This window comes from Carassius auratus, chromosome 43 (assembly GCF_003368295.1).
Source record: "Carassius auratus strain Wakin chromosome 43, ASM336829v1, whole genome shotgun sequence".
Classification (NCBI taxonomy): Eukaryota; Metazoa; Chordata; class Actinopteri; order Cypriniformes; family Cyprinidae; genus Carassius; species Carassius auratus.
This window is the reverse complement of record NC_039285.1, coordinates 11,674,038-11,694,589: the sequence shown is the minus strand read 5'-3', so window position 1 is coordinate 11,694,589 and position 20,552 is coordinate 11,674,038. Positions and strand designations below refer to the sequence as shown.

At 38.9% G+C, this 20,552-nt stretch overlaps 1 protein-coding gene across 1 annotated transcript in view; it reads left to right on the top strand.

Moving 5' to 3' along the window:
• Positions 1-20,552, top strand: part of LOC113061707 (ventricular zone-expressed PH domain-containing protein-like) — a 105,400-nt gene that overhangs the window by 70,137 nt on the left and 14,711 nt on the right. Inside the window, exon 11 of the mRNA XM_026231065.1 lies at positions 159-293. Within this exon, the coding sequence (XP_026086850.1) occupies positions 159-293 (135 nt within the window). The remainder of the gene's footprint in view (positions 1-158; positions 294-20,552) is intronic.

The window sequence follows — 20,552 nt, the reverse complement described above, 5'->3', positions numbered from 1 at the left end:
TGTGTTCCATTGTTCTATTTTTTATTACTTTGGTTTTGTGGTTAATCTTATTATCTTACCATGAGCAGCAGTCAGTGTGATGCTTGCCTTAGCAAACACTACGTATTATGAGTAGCATGCATATTGGCAAGCTAGCAGTGTATCATGTCTGTGTGCAGAGTAAAATGAGCGAGGCGTTGTGCTGTCAGGATGAGTGTGTTAAGCAGCTGAGGAAACTTTGGGAGAAAACACAGCTGACGGGAGCTCACAGCTTTGAACTGGCCATGACCCAGGCAACTGTTCCTCACAAGAAGGTAAAGTCCTTAACCATTTCTTTTGTGCTCTTCCTCTTTTATTATCTCTCCATCTTTGTGCCCCTCACACAAACACATACTTTTTGAACCAACACACATCCACTTACCCAGCACTTCTCTTCACTTGAGATATGACACTGGACTTGTTTTAAATACATAAAAACTTATTTAATCAAACTTTTAGTAGTAGTGTATATAGACAGTGTAATAAATGATTAATATAGCTTTCTACTGATTATTCCCAGCTCTAAGATAGATGAAATAAGTAGGATAAATAAGTCATCCTCCCCTTTCCTCGCTGTGGGGCCTTATGAGGAAGAAGTGGCCCAGCAGGATAGGAAACGTATGTCTGATCCTGATCAAGGATTACATTTATGCCTTTGAGGAGAAGGTGGGTTATCACAGTGGAAACTATTTATGCATGGGTTAACAGCAACCTTGTTGAACAAGTCAAAGTATGCTGTGGAGATCAATAAAGAAAGACCTAAAATAAAGTACACACTTAAAAATAAAGGTTTTTATTGGCATTTAGGGTTCATTAAATAACCTTTAACATGCATGGAACCTTTGCACTGCACAAAAGGTACATTTAATAAAATGTTCTTCACACTAAGAAAAAAATCTGTCCTTTTAAGAACTGTTTTCTGAAAGGTTTTTCGAAGAAGCCAAAAAAACAGTTATTCTATGGCATTACTGAAAAAAAAACTTTTTTGGAAACTGTATTTTTAACAGTGTCGATATTTAACATTGCAGAGCCCAACATATGCCCTCAGTTACAGCCACGTCCATGGTGGAAAACAGCCATGTCATGGAAACTGTGATGGGTCAGAGGTCATGATAGCTGCTGAGACGGGGATGTTTACGTTAGGTCATTTCCTCTTTATGGTGCCATGTGAATCCAAGTGCTTGGATGATCTTATCAAACGTTGTAAATGTCAACTGTTAAATAATTACATAGTACAGCTGGTGTCTTTTGTGTCTTTATGCTGTCTTCCTTTTGTTCCTGCCATTTCTAAATCTGAGGTCATTTATCGTCCAGTGAAGAACTTTGCGCGTACATAACACATATGGAATATGTTTATGTTGTGCACATGTGCACATGCAAAGAATACGAGACGGGACACTAGCAAACCCATCTTGAATGCACTCGTAAACATCCCCCAAATGATGTCCTAACCCCTGACATTTCCTTTGATTTGCTCTCTGGTCTACGTTTAAAGAGAGCTTTTGCCAGCATTGAAAAGTTCATATAAAAAACTGGATGGACATACTGTAGACATATGTGACCCCATGTAGTGAGACAAATGTGTATTGGGGCATTGCAAAAGGTGAATTTTTTCTTGCCTAGTAATGGTGGAATTGTGTTTATTTATTTGTTTATTTTTTGGTTAAGATTTTAAGGTTTGAGTCTATACAGATTTTGACTTTAGGGGAAAAATAATCTACCCTGACAAATATTCACTAGAGTAAAATGTGAAACTAGCCCCTGCTTTATACAAGTTAAAAATTAAAGAAGATTTAAAGAAAATCACAAACTGGCTATAATGTAACAGTCAGTTTTGCTGCATCTCAATATGTATGACAGACTACTACTGTACATTATATATAATAAAAAATCAAATTAACAGTAAAAAAAAGAGCAGTTGATTTACAAATATAGTAATACAAATATATTATAGCACATTTTTTAGCTTTATTGATTTAGCACAAATATAACTCATACAGTGTTAATATTACAAAGTACTGAAAAAAATAAGAAACGTAATTGTCAAAAACCATCAAATGTGAAGTGTCACATAGGGAATCTGGGAATGTCAATTTACGTTTTTTCATTGTTCATTATAAGATGGCTTGTTCTTTTTCACTTTGATCATCTGTGTATACAGTAAGGGATCTTACAGTTAATCAAATTAGCAGGTTTTTACTGTAGCATTGTACTTTGCATTGTATTCCACAGTGATCGAACAAGGTTTGAATTTGAATTGATTTCATCATTTTTACAAAATTGTACAAGAAAACCCATCCCATTCATATACAATATATACATTAAAGTCCTTGAAGCTTTCCGAGCTTTAAAAAAAAAAAAAAAGACTTAGCATGCTCAGGGAAAGAAGACAAATTTCTGGCATGTATTGTAGACAGACCATAGGTTTACATTCTTTATTTTAATAAATGAATCATTTGTAAATTCTGTAAAAATGCCTGGACTTCTCACTCAGTCCAGTGTTCGTTCATGTCCAACTCGAAATGAGCCAAGAACCAGGAAGTAATATGATCATGTTTGAGTTTGAGTGCTAACTGTACTGTTCATAATGAGGAAAGATCCCCAAGTACACAACAGAATCATTTGTTTTATCAGCTTGTTTCCATTCTTTAAGGTCAAGAATTCAAGTCAGCTAGTGTAATGTAAGCTTAAATAGAAGGTGGGAGGACTGGTGGCAAAAAATCATGTTTAAACCTGTTTTAGTGGATCAGAGTGGACAGTGGAAATTATATTAAATGCTAGAAGGCACCGGGTCATATGCCACACAGGGTTGAGAGAGAGAGAGAGAGATAAACTCGCCAGCTTTGCACCTATTAATATAGAAAAGCGCCTTTGCCTCACATCACTGTGTTTTACTGACTTTACCATCCCTGTGCGTGTATATGTGCATGTGTTGTGTGTTAGGCAGACCAAGGCTTTATAAAAGGACACTGGGAAGAGTGTTGCAACAGTGTCCATTACAAACAGAAGGACCTCTATTACTTTTCCAGTCTCCACAGGATAATGATGACATGTTTGCTAGTATGTAGTAGGCCCCATGGTTTTGGCTGTCCTCCCCTGACGCTTTTGCACATCTGGGGCTTAGAGTTTTCGGTGCACACGTACGCTGGGGTTTTGAGAGTCAAGGTTGGTGTTGACGTGTGTCTTTTAGCGTAATCTCATTGTTCAGCTCTGTTTCTCAATACTGGCAGTTTGCCGGCCCAGATTGCCCAACATTTTGAATTAGAATAGTGAAAATAGTGAAAATGAACCTCGAGGCCTGTTAAACGCTGTCGGGGACCTCTCTGTTAATTATCCAACCACACTCCAAGCGTTATATTTATCTGTGATTCACTGGACTGACTCATTGTTTCCTGTGTGGCACTCAAGTCATCTTGAGTCAGTTTACAGATTGAGTTTGTGAAAGTGTTCGTGATTAATTTTGTGACTTCTTAACAGTTCAATTTCTGTATTAGTTAAAGGCATGTCATTAAACCAATTTTAATGATCCATTCTTGTTTTATGAATGACTCAACAATGATTTCACTTCCTTCATTGAAAGTCCATTCCACCACAACTCTGATGCTAAAAAGTTCATAAAACATTGTAAAAGAAATACATACTAATTGAGCAGTTTAATTAAGCTATTTGAAGACATACTGTCACTTTAAATGGTTTAGGATTGTATTCTCATATATACAAAGTTCTGTAATGAAACTATATGGCTACTATCATAGCCGATTGGTGTCTTTTCATATCAGCAGCAAATGAGCTTGCTAAACCCTCAAATTCTTTAGCTTCAAGGTAACTTCAGAAACCCTCCACTTCCCCAGCTCCACCTGTATAGATCTGCTATGGGGTAATTTCATGTATGTTATATATGGAGGTTATTTCAAATATGTTATATGTGCAGCAGCAGTATTTCTTACATGCTTACAGCAACATGTCTGTGGATGTAAATCTCAGTATTTGCTCTGCTGCAGCAGCAGCATCTTCGCAGATGTATTCCGTCAAGACCAAACACATTGGCATTGTCATGTATATTACCATGCTAAACTCTAAGAGTTTTTAAGACAGAAAAATGCAAATAAACACATAAAATGCACATTTATCAATGCACATAAACTTGGAGCACATCAAATATTTTCAATGGGAGCCCAACCACTGAGACACTAGAGCAAACCTCACTGATTCTTGCATGTGAAGCAAGTAGGTTTCTGCATTCACACTTTTTGAAGTGTCAATGTTTTGTTGTAATGGCCTTTCAGTGTACGGACATAAATCTCTTAAGTTTAATTAAAAAAACTTTAATTTGTGAAGAATGCTTTGAGTTCACAAAGTATGTTATAAGTGAACCACACACTTTCCAGCTGGCCATCTGAAAGATGTTGCTATACGATGTCATTTATGTAAGCAACATACTAAGCTGCTCATATATAGAGATTTTTTTATTACATTGCACAGACAGTGTTTACACTCTTGTGGGAAATCAACCTAAGAAATGGCTACTTAAAGTTGTCAATGCACATTAAACTGAGATATAGGCAAAAGTATTTTGCCATCCAAACAATGACACACATCTGCTTTAACTACCATTTACACTCAATTTGTCAAGTGTTCTACTGATTGTGGGATCTTGAGAGAATCTTTGAAAGACTACATGTGCAAATACGTCACCAGCACATGGCCTGTCCACAATCTAATATATATTTATATTGATACAGATGTCTGTTCCTGCTGTAAACGTCTCTGTTATAAGCATTTATCCAACTGTGACAAACAGCCAAGGCTGAGATTTTGCCTTAGACAAGTGTTTAACCAGACGTGTTTATTGTTCGAAGGTAACACAGTCCTCAAAATTTATTATTGAATTTATAACCATAATCCTAACCCTTACCCGAACAGACCTGCTGTAACGGTTGGGTTTGGACTCAAGGAGTGTTTTAATGATTGAAGTGCAAGGTGTAAAAGGGTATTTATTAATAAAGTATAAAATAAGAACAAAAAACACTGGATCTGCAACAGGACAGGACATGACCAGGCAACACAACAGTGATGCGAAAGGGCGTTAGGGTTAGGGTTACAATTGATTGCCTTCTGCTAATTCACACCTGCACATTATGTGGCAACGACCAACAATGCATTTTATATATAGTTTATATACAGCTAAAAATGTAAAAAAGATAAAAATCCCAGAACTATGTTTTTATAAACTGTCAACCCAAAAAAACGAGCATTTGGGACACAAAAGTAGAGCGCAACCTTTCATATGACTATGAGAACTGCACCCACTGGAGGGAAACGTTATCGGCGGTAAGACCATTCATTATTTTGAACCATGTCAAAGGATTATTTCACCACCCTGTGTAAATCAGAGAGGAAGAGTTACATATATTAAGAAACAAAATTGTATTGGTCTGTGGCAGTGCCCCCTTCCTAACCTTCCTTTTGCTCTAGAAATGATCCAACTGAATGGCCCAACATGAAATACCTCGACGTCCTTGTGTCCTAAACATTTTTTGTGGGGGGGGTCTGGGGTTGTCGACAGCTTATAAAAACGCACTTCTGGGTTTTTTAGCTTTACACTTTTCCACTTTTAGGGTTTACTTTACATCTTGTCACATAGCAGCTTTTAGACATTGTTCTGTTTTTTGTTATGATTCAGAAATGACAAGAAGCCAGCTTGACATTGTTTTCAATTTCAATTTAATTGTATTGTTTTTCCCCAACTGCGTCGGGCAGAAACTTGGAAATAACACTTGTGCCGCGCCTGGCGTCGCATTGTGCCAGGTGTATGATAGGGCCCTATGACTTAAGAACTTGTCTGAACAACAAGCAGTTACCAAGGGCTAATGGGTTGTCTTTTTTCCATTCAAATTAGACCAGTCTACATTTTTATGTAACAGACTTTGATTTATGGCCAGTCTAAAAACAAAAATAGATGACTTACTTGTAAGACTAGACTAAGTATTTTATAAAACTTGCCACAGGGACAGCAGACTTGAGACCGTCCAGAAGCACCAGACTCGGGACCTCCAGAATCACTCTAAGTTACTGAAAACACGCAACACACGGTACACACGTTTTTGTGCAGCAGAGCGTCTCTCTCACACTTTATGACATGACAGACAAGTAGTTGTCCAGTCCTGTTCCGTTAACAGAGATCGGGTTTTCAGAGAATGCAGTATGTCCTGAAAATTTATGGGTGTGAGTTCGGTTACAGAATGCGGTTGTCACGCCTGTAAATAATATAACATATATGACATACGCTTTGCAATGCGTATCGCGCTGCATAAACATAAAACTCATGTCTGCATCTGTGATCGTAGAAACAACAAGCACTACTCTAAAGTGCTCAAAACTCACGTTGGAATCATCGTTGTGAGTCTGAAGTGCTAGACTGTACTTGCAAAGTTGGAATTGCTCCAGTTTATAGAAACAGACACCGGCATTTGTAGGCAACTCTTCCAGGAAACAGTCCTCGTCTTCCGTAAAATGTGTTGCACACATCTGAATATTTAGTTTGAACTCTTCTGAAACAGTGTCGTAGATACAACTTAAACACTGATTTATAGTTGTGTCCTCTTTTGGAAGGCCAAACAAAGCAGTTCCGCTTTCACAATGAAAAACACAGCATCTCCACATGGCACCAGGGGTAACAGCGAGAATAAAAGTTATGCCTTCTTTGCGTGAACATTTGGACAATGTTATCTTCCCACACTGTGACGTAGACATGTCAGGGCATGTTAGGCTGAGCCAGTTTAGGTAGGCGTGGTTAACTCTTGCCTTTTATAAAGAATATCTCTTTGTATTTGAGACTTTAGTCTTTGCAACTTTACAGATCTTCTTTTTGCATCAAGAGCTTGAAACACTCCAAAGAAAAAGGACATTTTTAAGTAGCATCATATGACCCCTTTAAGGACTCAAATACAAGACTGGCAACCGTATTCTGCTGCTGTGTGAACGTGACCAAAGACAAGATGCTATATAAGCTTTTAGTCACTAAACTAATAATAAGAACAACTGAAGTGACAAAAACCCTGACACCTGCAACCTAATTTTAGGTTAACCACCAGGTCAAGACCACTACCTTGATTTGGGCAAATCCTCTTCAGCTCAGATTTTTGAGCCCGGCTTTTAATAAGGAACATAACCCCCAGCACAAATACCCACTACTGAACTCCATATGTGAGAACATGTACACATACACACACATGGTCCTTATTTAGCTCTATGTACTTGACTCATCTGTAAAAATTACATCAGATACCATTTGTACTATTTCAAAAGGTTTCCCTGTCACAAATAATCAAGTGCACATTCAATTTCTTGCTCGATTCTTACACTGATTTAGTTGGCGTGAAATAAGTGATGGCAAAGCACCAGTAAGATGACTCGACTGTTCTTAGCCAGAGAGGCTGTCCACAGGGGTTCGATAATGACCTGCATCTATCTACAGACAAGCATGAACAGGAATTTAAACATAAGATGTGTGATGGATGGTGTTTCATCTCCTTTTGCTCTAAACTTAGATAAATAAAACGATTGTGATATTCATTCACAGGAAAAGTGAAATTTAAACTTGTCCACCCCTTGTGTTAGATTACTCTTTGGTCCCCAACAACTTGTATCATGTAGTTCATGAAGTTGTCTTGGCTTTAGTTTTCTTCTTGACCACTCTAATATGATTTGAAACAGGTTTCTTGAAGCAATTTCTTCTTTAAAAAATTTGTTGTTGGTGTATTGTCTGGGGAAGTTGGCTTTACTGTGTCCCCCACCTTAATCTAAGTCAGCGGTTCTCAATTCCAGTCCTCACGACCCCCTGCAAGTAAGTTTACTTCACTTTGGAACATTCATTCATGGATTTGCGCTGCGCAACTTCACACACCGACAAGTGTGACATCATATACCTCTGTAAATAAATACACGTCACACACTTCAGTGCACTTTGAATGAAACATATACTGTAAGTTCGCTTCGAAACTGGAATTATGGCGGAATACCCTGTGATGTTCCCACTTTGCAGGGCACTTACGTTCGAATAGAACAAACGTCTGAATCCATAAGGGAAACATACAACATGTGCAGTGCAGGGGTTCGCGAGGACTGGAATTGAGAACAGCTGATCTAAGCAATGTGCTGTCATGCTGAAGGAGATGGTGAAAACTCTTTTCATTCATTTCTCTGAACCTCAGGTTTGAGAAAACTGGAATGACTGATGACCTGGTTTTATTTGCTTGAAGTGAACTGAGTGTAACACAGAAAATAGAAAAAATCAGATCTTCTTAATGGAATAGTTCCCCCAAGCTCTGAATAATTAAATAAATAATTGAAAAAAATGCGTTGAATGACTCAAGCTTTATAATCTTAAAGGGATATCTCACATGAGATCAGTTACTCATCATGCATGACTCATCTGCCGAACACAATATATATATATTTTTTATGAATTTTGGTTTTGTTTATCATTGACTTTCTTTGTAGGGATTTGGTTTTTTTTTTTGTATCTTTTGTTTTCCACAGAAGGATTTTATGCGTAGCTTTGTGTGATACAAGAAGTTTTATTTACCCCAATTTCTCAACCTCATATTGTATGAACCCCATTAGACATTCTTTCATCTTTGGAATGATGACGATATTTGAAGATATTTTTAATGAAACCTGATATGTTTCTATCCCTCCTCTTAAAGTCCATTTAACCAAAATTTTATTAAATCATAGTAAAAGTATTCCATATAAAGTCTTCTAGAAAGACATGGTCACTTTATTTGATAAACAAATTTAATTATAGCTTATATAAACAATGATCAACGTACATTAAATATGGTCAACGGCAGCTCAACCATGTCACGTGTTGGTTTCTGTTTGTTCCCGTCTGTCCTCATTTGGTTTATTTCCAGTTCTCATCATTAGTTCTCATCTTTGTTCATTTAGATCACCTGATCCTGTTTTTTTTAGTTATCCTCATCACCTGTCTGCCCCTCGTTATCTGCCCTATTTGAGTTTGAGCCTGTTCTGTTCTCCCTTGTCTTTGATTAATGTTATTTCAAATGGAATATGTGTGTTGAAGCTTATTAAAGGAATAATTTTCCTTCCACTCCATCATGCACCTATCCTACAACCACTACCGCCTGACAGAATCCAAGACCAAATTGCAGGAGACTGTGATGGCTGGGGACTAACGGTATTGGAGAAGGCGGCTGGTACTGATCCGTAGAGCGCTGGCCACTTCAAAGAAAGCTGGCTAATCAGGAGTCAAGCCTGCCAAGCTTTTATTTGGCAAGCCCGCTGGACATTAATGTGGCAAGCCCGCAGAATGTTTGTCACTCCTGCCGCTGACCATGCCCTTAACCCTAAGCCAGATTAGGAAGCTAAGGTGGAGAAGGCGGTCTGCTTTAGCACTAGTGCTCGCTCCACTGTTGGCTCCAGACCCAAAACTCGCTCCACTGTAGGCTCCTCATAAGCGCCTTCCAGAGTGCTCTCCAGTGTCGGCTCGAGCCCGAGAGCTCGCTCCAGTATCGGCTCCAAGCCCAAGAGCTCGCTACGGTGTCGGCTCCAGCCTGCAACTCCGAGTTCATGAATATGGCATTACCCTCTGGTTTCTCTGCATCTATCCTCACTCCAGAGACTCCTTTGTCAGCTCCTCCAGTGTGCCCACCGGATTTTATAGTTCTCCACGAAAATTGGTGGGGCAGATACTGCCGTGGCCTCCTGAGTCTCCTGCTCCACCATGGCTCCCAGAGCTCCCTGATCTGCCCTGGAGGATCTCATTGTCTCCGCCCTATTCATGTCCTGCACCAGCCTACAGGGCCACCTGCCTTCCCTCCCTGATGTTCCTGTTACGGCATGGGAAGGGACTGCCTTCCTGGAAGGGGTTGATATCAGTCATGTGTTGGTTTCTGTTTGTTCCCGTATGTCCTCATTTGGTTAATTTCCTGTTCTCATCTCCGTTCATTTAGATCACCTGTTCATGGTTTTTAGTTATCCTAATCACCTGTCTGCCACTTGTTATGTGCCCTATTTGAGTTTGTGCCTGTTCTTGTCCTTAATTAATGTTATTTAAAATTGTGCATGTGTTGAAGCATTTAAAGGAATCATTTTGTTCCACTCCGCCGTGCGCCTTTCCTACAACCACTGCCACCTGACAATTTGCTTAATGCAAGACTTTTTTTTTTTTTTTTTGGTTTCATTACAAATATATTCATCTGTGTTTCAGAGATGAATGAATATTATATGGGTTTGGAATGACATGAGGGAAATTGATGTCAGAATTTTCATTTTTGGGTGAACTCTCCTTTTAAGGGTGGAGGCACTGCACAAGCCAATGATAATAATTTTTTGGAAAGAACTTTGAGAAAAAAAACTCTCCCAACTCGTCTGTGTGATGTTTGTTATGGTCTGTTTTCAGAATACCTTAGCTCAGTATAATAGTCACTTCACTTATTTTGATATCTGTAAAAACATCATTTTCAAATATTATTGTATGTCTTCATTTTGGCAGATTGCTCTTGCTAAAGGCCACACACCCTCACATTCAATGGAAATTCTAGTGGATTCATGATGTACTTGCTCATTATATATATATTTTACATTTTCAACACAAAACACTGTGGCACAGCCCTGCGCTGATTGGACCAGAAGTTCAAAGACCAGGATTTTTGCAGTATCTTATGCCGTGTTCCAGGCAACCCGTGAAAGTACACTGGAATGGCAGTCAAATCCGTGACTTCCCACCCCTGAACTCGTACTAGATCAATGTACTCCGAGTTCCAAGCTCTGACATCACACAGCACACGAAACAACGATGGCAGCCCCTACGAATAATATTGCCTACGGATGCAGTGTTTATGCAAGCTGAACATGTTGAAAAATAGATTTTAGGACACTGTAATGTTGCAATTAAATTAATAATCTAGCTACAATTCCTTGCTCAGGAAGTTTGGTGTGACTTGCCCGGAATGGAACAAAGTCGTTAGTCGTGGTTTGAAATCGGCATAGCGACCAGAGTCAGTGAGCGTTAGGTTAGAGGGCAGAGAAAATGTTATTCATGTTACGTTGTTGGCGGGATGTTACAAGGACGCTGCTAATAAAGTTGCCTACGAATACACAGTGGATACATGTTTATTATTATATTTACAATATTACAGTTTTTATGCCAGTCGTATCATTTTTTATTAATTTCTTTTATTTATCCGTCATAGAAAAAAGAGAAAATTAAGCTATGGAAAGAGTCACGTGCTTAGGGGTCCAAGAGAGTTCTAGCTCATACTCTTCATCCTCTTAGGATCTATACGAACCGCAAACTTAGCCGGGTCACTGATGTGAGGCCTTTATCTTCTGTTGAGTTCACTCCTCTGGGATTTGAGTGAGCCAATGAGGAATGGTAACTTTGGAGGGAAATTTTATGACTCTTTGTCTGTAGCATGGTGTTTTGCCTATGAAATTACATTAGCCGTATCTCCACCATCGGGCCAGTGCGAGCCAGGGCTTAAAGCGGGCCAGGCGGGGCTAATAGCCTCGGGCCAGTAGAACCGAGACGATAATAGCGCAGGGTTTCCACAGTCGAGCCTGAAGGTCCGCTGCGCGTCACTAAAACACGCTCTTTACACGCATCTCATGAACAACGTCACACAATCCCATCATTTCACCAACAAAGAGAAGTTATCAGAAAACTAATAAGAAATAAATCACTGGAACATGCGCGATCACACACGAAGATGATAAAAGCGTCTGTTTGGTTGCATGCTTTGGTAAATATTCAAATTCAAAAGTATCGATGTTTTACTATAGAATACGTTATACATTGATCATAAATAATTAATTTATCAGGACTCAGAATTAATCACACAGAAATACATTTATTTCTATTTTATTTATTATTTTAAATGCTTATGAAAATAGCCTGCTTATTCAGTCGAGTCTTTCTGTTTATTTTTAGGCAGTAGCCTATACGTCACATTTAGAATGAATGATAATATCTCTATTTTTATAAAAGCTCCCGAAAAAAAAACATTATTATATTTTTATGATAGGCAACGTGGAGTTAAACTCTCGAGATGAGACTTATGACATATAATTATAATCCACATCGGATCAAGTTATTTCAAACACTCACTACTGAGTGATTTTTGAACTCAACTTATTTTAAAAAGTCTTTAATACTGGTGTTAAAGCTGTTGTCTTTCTGAAATGATCCGCGGCCCTGATGCTCTCCAGACGCGGAGAAACTCCGCCTTTGTTCATAATCACTCCTCTAGCCCCAGCTGGCCTGTTTTGGCCCAAGGTTTTCGTCGGGCCAAAAAACCCTGGCCGTTGGCCCCGAGGAAGCCCTGACGAGGCACGATCAAGCCCCGGAAGTGACAAGACTGGCCCTGGCACGCACTAGCACGCCCGGTTTAAGCTCAACAGTGGAAACACTACTATTGGGTGTTCAAGAGAAGAATCTTCAAGATTCTTATAATACTAATGTGTTTCATAAGTATCAACATATCTCATTTAGATCATGAAAATACAAACTCATAGATACCAAACATCGTATAGATGAGGTTATATTAACTAGTGATCTTTCATAAGCATGCATAAAAAACATATACAATACACATAAGACAATATACAAAGCAGTAACAACATACACAATGCCCTAAAGTATATGTGTGTTCATTCAAAGAAAGGTTCCTCCTATGAATTAATTAAGCCGCGTTTCCACCGCAGGAACTTTACCCAGAAACTAGGGACTTTGGCCTGGTACTTGGTGTGTTTCCACCGCAGGAACCAGGAACTAAATAAAGTTCCGCGTAAAAAAATGCCCCTCAGAAAGTCTGTGCTGGCGAGGTGGTACTTTTTCAAAGTTCCGGAACTTTCGGGGGCGGGAATTTGGCGCTAAACATCCTGATTGGTTGAGTTCACGCAGCATTGGTTGAGTTCAACCACCATTTATTCGGATCAACATTTTCAAAATATTACTGTTATTGTGTCATGAAATGTAATTTTAAAAGTATTTCAGACGAGAATGTAGTTTTTTAAAACTCAAATCTGTTGTTTATTTATAAAGACAGCGCCTATTTAAAAAAGTGTTTCGCCGATCTCGGAGACTGTGAGCTCCACACGATCAGTGGGAGCTCAGTTATTATCTATCCGACGAGAATCAGCCTCACCTGGCATAGACCTTCTGATATGTGCCGCTGGCTCTGATGTCTCTTTAGTGGTTAAACATAAAATATAATTCAGCTGCGGGGTAAATCTAACCGGTTTTCTTTGGTCTGTATTCAATTGTGGTGAAGTTGTGGCCTAATGGTTAGAGAGTCGGACTCCCAATTGAAAGGTTGTGAGTTCGAGTCCCAGGCTGGCAGGAATTGTAGGTGGGGGTAGTGCATGTACAGTTCTCTCTCCACCTTCAATACCACGACTTAGGTGCCCTTGAGCAAGGCAGCGAACCCCCAACTGCTCCCCGGGTGCCGCAGCATAAATGGCTGCCCACTGCTCTGGGCGTGTGTTCACAGTGTGTGTGTGTGTTCACTGCTCTGTTTGTGTGCACTTTGTATGGGATAAATGCAGAGCACAAATTCTGAGTATGGGTCACCATACTTGGCTGAATGTCACGTCACTTTCATTTATCTATATGTTAAAATGAAAATAAAAAAGGCCAGTCTATATGATATTTTGTTTCATTGTAATGGCTGTATATAACGTTGCACATATCCCTGAACTAAGTACATTTCTGCAGCTGTTATTATGTTTAAATGAAAACGAAAGGAGGCAGTGGTATTTTATATCATATTTCGTTTTATTGTAAATATACTGAGGGGAAAATTGCAGTAGCCAAAGCGATGAATTAATTAAAATATAATTCAGCTGCGGGGTAAATCTAACAGGTTTTCTTTGGTCTGTATTCAATTTATCTATATGGCAAATTTATATAATATTTTGTTTCATTGTAATGGCTGTATACATATCCCTGAACTAAGTACATTTCTGCAGCTGTTATTATGCTTAAATGAAAACCAAAGGAGGCAATGGTATTTGATATCCTATTTCGTTTTATTGTAAATATACAGTAAGGAAAATTGCAGTAGCCAAGACGAGCAGACTACGCTGCTGTTTATAGATTTACCGGACTTACGTCGTCGCGGACATCACACTCCCGAGACGAATGCACAATCTGAACTAACTACCGAGGATGCACGTCCAAAATCAGTATTTTTTTTTATCAGCGGTACTTTGCACTGAGAAACACGCGCAGACCTACGTCACCAGTCTATTTGCCTAATCTTCCCGGTACTTTACACCGCGGTGGAGATGCAGAAAGCAACAGGTCTGGGGGGAAAAAAGCAAGGGGCAAGGAACTCGACCGGAAGTTGAAGTAGGGTGGGGGCTGCCATCTTTTAGCAGAACTTCACTTGCGTTAGCATTCCCATTGACTCCCATTCATTTTGGCGTCACTTTGACAGCGAATAACTTTACATCTGAGGCGTTTAAAGATTCTGTTTGTCCATTATTTATTTCTAAAGATACACGACAATGTATAAAGGGCTCCATTACCTTCTATGTTACATTATGGCCCCGTATAAACAGTTTTTGTAAAAAATAGGCTAACGATTGCGTCATAACCACTTGACTCTCTGTCGCATTACCGTACAGACAGGAGGAGAAGCTCGCAGGCAATTAACTTAATATGGCGTACTGGCATTACATTTTAAAATACTATACAAAATAATTAATCAGAATACTTACTCCTGCTCACTCACGTCAAAGAACTTCCCGCTCAAGCTCGCCGTCTCTGCAACATTAACGATGGCAGTTTGCACGCACAGCCACTTAGAAGATTTACATCTGGCAGACAGGTTGCTGACGTCGTCAAGCTTCGTTTGAGTCTGCGCGTCAGAAACGGAAGTGCTAAAATACGCTAAAACTGGGCTTCATTTGTCTCAACTGAGTTCCAATGGGGTCGCTGTGTCCATTTCTTTTACTGTCTATGGAAAAAAGTTCCTGGGAAAAAAAGTTCCTGGTACAAATGTTCCGGGTAATTTCGGTGGAAACGCGGCATTAGAGAAGGGTCCATTTTGCTGAGCATTATGTGTCTTTCCAATGGAAAATGTAGTGAGAGGGAGAACTCTCAACATGCCATTAGGTCGTAAAGGTTTATCTGATCTGTCTGAGGTGTCCTGGCTGCCATAGTAACCAGGGGCCTATTGTCGTTCACAGACATGATGTCACCCAGTTCGTTTATTGGGTAAGGGGTCTCTGATTATTTGTTATTCTAATGTATAATTGATTTGTTAAATCAAATGAAAAGTGGTGTGTCTGATTGGTCCAGATGCTTCAAGACTTATGAGACTTCATTAATCTTGAAAACTCTATCCTTGAGTGGCTAACCACAGTTTATCACAACTCTCTCAAATCTAGCTTGTGGTTGAATACAAGAATCTCTCCACAATGTAAATCTTCATATTTAAATCAATGTAGTGTACATGTTGGCCATGTTCCAAAATCTAATAAGCTGCCTTGCTGTTACTGTTAACATTCACAAAGTAGCACTTCTGTCATAAATATTAGCCACTTTGAATGAAACATACGTTCGCTTCGAACTGGAATCATGGCGGAATACCCAGTGATATCCACTTCGCAAGGCACTTACGTTTGAATAGAACAAACATCTGAAGCCATAAGAGAAACATGTAAAATATGTAGAGCAGGGGAGCACGAGGACTGGAATTGAGAACCGCTGCCCAACTCGTGGCTGTGGTAAATGTGTGTAATAAATAATGACTCTGCGATGACAGCTAAGATTTTGCGCTGGATGAATACAATATAATTCAAGAAATGGGGGCAAAAATGCCCTGTAAGAAATTATGTTTTTAATATTTATGTCATGATAGTTAAAGTGTTCCTGTAGCTCAATTGGTAGAGCATTGCATTGCGCTATCAAGCGCAAGGTTGGGGGTTTGATTCACCGGGAACACATGATAGGTAAAAATTCATAGCCTGAATACACTGTAAGTCGCTTCAGATATAAGCGTCTGCTAAATCTATAAATTTAATTTAAAGGGTTAGTTCACCCAAATATTAAAATTATGTCATTAATACCTCACCCTCATGTCGTTCCAAACCCGTAAGACCTCCGTTCATCTTCGGAACACAGTTTAAGATATTTTAGATTTAGTCCGAGAGCTTTCTGTCCCTTCATTTAAAATGTATGTGGTATACTGTCCATGTCCAGAAAGGTAATAAAAACATCAAAGTAGTTCATGTGACATCAGAGGGTCAGTTAGAATTTGTTGAAGCATCGAAAATACATTTTGGTAGCACGTTCATGGCGCTGATGACGTATGACGCTGCTGACGTGTTTTATGAAACGCCCAATAACAAAGATAATGATTCAGTGGCCCATTCATAAAGACAATACCTAGCTTCATTTCTAAATGAAACAGCAGTTTTGAATGAATGAGTCAATGGATTACCTACTGGCGGCTTTAGTGTCATATTTATTTAACCATGACAGGCTTAAACCAACCAAGTTGCAATCTCAAAAACACACTCTGCAAAATATGGCAATTATCATTATCAACTAAACAAAACAAAAACAAAGACAAAGACATTTTATTGCACATTCCTAAAATAACCTAGCATCATCTTTGAATACAATTTTCCTAGGTTTTTTGTAAATTATATTGTAGTTTTTATGGTAAATATTAATGTAAATGTGAGCAAACTAGGGTTTAACAAAAGATAATTCAGCCCGCCAAAAGGGACATTTTCTCCAATCCGTCCCCCAACATAAACTGAGTTTGACACACCTGAGCTAAGGAGTGTTCTGTCATGCCTAAAACCCCCTTAGCTGTTATAAAATCAATGTAAACCACGGTTTTAGGGGTCTTATTTCTCTTATAAAATGGTTATTCCATATACATAGTAAGGATCCACAGAATAAAACAGAGCAAATCAATTGTAATGATATAAATAAAATAGTGGTGGGCTGTTATCAGCGTTAACCTGCTGCGTTAATGCGAGACTCTTATCGGACGATAAAAAAAATTATCGCCGTGAATCTATTCTCAAAGTTGGGTTGAGATCTGGGTCTGTACTAAGCAAGCTATGATGACTTTCACCTTGATATTTTATATAATCGACTGGCTGAGGCCAGCCTAAAAAGATGCTCAGGACAGTTGACGGGCCACTGCTGCGCATCGTCACAAAAGCTTTTCTTTTTCACATGTTTTTAAGCCTTACCGCTTGTCGATTTAAACATTAAAGCATCCAAACACAAGACGCGGAAAAGCTGAACAGTGAAGCGCGTGCCGTGTTAGGTGCGCACTAGTGATGTGTCGACTTCTGTCTGGAGGTCCTAAGATGGCGGAGTGAGTGGTGGTGTTCGCAGCAGGTGCTGAATGAAAACTTAAATTTAGCCAAGTTATTAATTCAGTTTGATTGTAATTGCCCTATTTTAATTCCTAACAATGACGTCTGACCACGACTATAACTTGATTGCTCTCCGAGAAGCCTGCGATGATGAAATGATTGACGAGATTGAAGTGGACCAGTATAAGACCATTGAAGACAAGGGCTTGTCTAAAGAAGATAAGGTTAACTGGGACCACACGCCGATAAAAAACAAAAAAACTAAAAGAAGCAAGGTACAAGACGACCACGCAAAAGAAGATACGGTAAATGCAGTTCTCCGGGCGGTTCAGGAGCTAACTCAAAAAATGGATGACCAAACTCAGCGTTTTATACACTTTGAAAAGCAGATTAAGGCAAATTCTTCAGCCATTGACAAGAACAAAAAAGACATATCAGAGCTTCAATCCCAAGTAGTTCATCTTAAAAAAGAGAATGCAATTCTGAAGAGCGTGTGTGATGATGAGCATGCTCGCTACAAGAGAAGGTGGAATTTGAGGTTGACCGGCTTGCCAGAAAAAGATGACGAGAATGTCCGGGAGAAGGTCATCGGGATTCTGACCCGGATTATCCCTGTGTCGGTGGAGAGACTGCGTGACACCGTGGATACCGTGCACCGGCTGGGTAAGAGAGAGAGTGCCGCCACCTCAAATAACGTTCCCAGAGTTGTCATCATTCAGTTTGGTATGCGCACGATTCGGGATGAAGTCTGGAAAAAATCTAAGGATGCCGGAGTCTGCAGAGATCTTCACATCAGCTTCAAGGAAGATTTTTCCAAGGAGGACAGACTCGCTCGTGCCAAATTGTGGCCGTTGGTTCAGGAGGCCCGAAGGAGAGGGAAACGTGCGTACCTGAAGGAGGGCTATGCGCTGATTGATAACAAGAGAGTGGATCCAGACTGACTTTTCTTTTCGTACTTTTGTTTTTGTACTTAAGGTATGTTGTGAGTTTTTTGTTTTTTTACAGGGCTATTGCAATTTATTACGAAGTGTTTGTGGCTAGTCAGGCTACTCGTTCCTGCTCATCTCTTATGTTAACTCTACTGATATATATTTGTTTATACAGATTCTTTAGTTTATGTTATCCTTGTTATCGTTAAATGTAAGGGGACTAAAAAATAACGTTAAACGTAAGGCAACTTTTCTTTACTGTAAGGAACAGAAGGTGAATTGTTTTTTTTTTGCAAGAAACACATTCTGACTTTGAGGACACACGTTTTTGGAAACTTCAGTGGGGGGACTCTGCTTACTTCAGTCATGGGTCGTCTCATTCAGCGGGGGTTATGATTTTGTTTTATAGGTTTCAAGGCTCAATTATTGACCACAAAAGTGATTCAAATGGCCATTGGTTAATGGTGACTGTGGAGATTGACGGTGTTAAACTCATCTTGGTATGTGTATATGGTTACAATAGCAAAGCCTTAAACAAACTGTTCTATGCTGACCTTTGTATTAAGATTAACCAATGGAAGGTGACGTATTCAACGGATGAAGTTATTATAGGGGGTGATTTTAATTTGGTCCCTGACAACTCCGTTGACCGTCTTCCCTCTAGAGGGCACCTTCACACTCTTGATGACATTTTCAATAACTTAGCTTCTAATACTAATTTGGTTGACTGTTGGAGGTTAAAGAATTCAGGTGTTAGACAATATACGTGGTTCAACGGAGCTAACAATGGACAGTGCTCCAGGCTAGACTACTGGCTGATTCCATTTAACTGGATGGATAATATATCTAAATGTGAAATCTCTTCAGCTCCTCTAACTGATCACTGTTCAGTGACTTTGATCCTTACCATAAATAATAATAAGCGACCTCAAAACATAATTTGGAAATTTAATAGTAAGCTTTTGTTTAACAATAACTTCTGTGATGAAGTTAAAAATCTCATTGTTGAGGTGACATCTTTAGATTCTTCACCATTAAATAAATGGGAATGGTTTAAATTTAAAGTTAAAGAAGCAGCTATTAAAATAGGAAAATTTTCTTCTAATCAATTGCGGGTGAAACAAATGGAAATTGTTACTAATATTAACACTCTATGCTCTAAAGCTGTGTTGTCTAGTGAGGAAAAAGCCCTTTTGGAAAATCTTAAAAATCAATTAGATAATTTATACTTGGATAAAGCTCGGGTTGCATTTATTCGCTCTAGAGCTCGATGGATCGAGGAGGGTGAGAAAAATTCTTCCTACTTTTTTAATCTTGAGAGACAAAGGCAAGCGAAAAAGAAAATTTCAAAATTAAGTATCAATGGTGTTGTTACAGAAGATTTAGAGCTAATTAATAAGGAAGTTAGAGATTTTTATAGCAACTTATACTGTTCAAGATACTCTGAGGCTAGTTGCAATTCCTTTTTTCAGTCTATTCAAGGATGGATTGATTTAATTAAGGATGACTTTAAAAGTATTATGGAGGATGATCTAATAATTGAAGAGTTGGATAAAGCCATCAATCAAATGGCCAAGGGTAAATCACCGGGCTTAGATGGCTTAACTGTTGATTTTTATGTCTTCTTTTGGAAAGACATCCGGCAGCTTTTATTTGAAGCCCTTGGCGAATGTATTTTAAGGCACAATCTTTCTCCCACAATGAAGCGTGGTCTCATTACATTGATCCCAAGGGCTGATAAAGATCCAAGTTTTATTGAAAATTGGAGGCCGATAACTCTTTTGTGTACGGATTACAAATTACTAGCTCATGTTTATGCTAATCGCCTGAACAGTGGCTTGACAAATGTCATTAGTGAATGTCAATCTGCCTTTATAAAAGGAAGGAATATACATTTTCATTCAAGATTGATTCTTGATATGTTGGATTACAGTCATCTATTAGAAAAGGAGAGTTTAATATTATTCCTTGATTTTTATAAAGCGTTCGATTCGCTTGAGCATTGCTTCATTATAGAAGTCTTAAAAAGTTTAGGTTTTGGAGATAAATTTTGTAATATGATTAAAATGTTTTATTCTGATATAAGTAGTTCGGTATCTCTGGGATCTGAAATCACTCCTAGCTTCAAGATGTCTAGAGGAATTCGCCAAGGATGTCCCATATCTCCAAAATTATTTATTTTAACTACCCAGATGCTCACTTTGGCTATTGTTAATGATTTAAATTTACAAG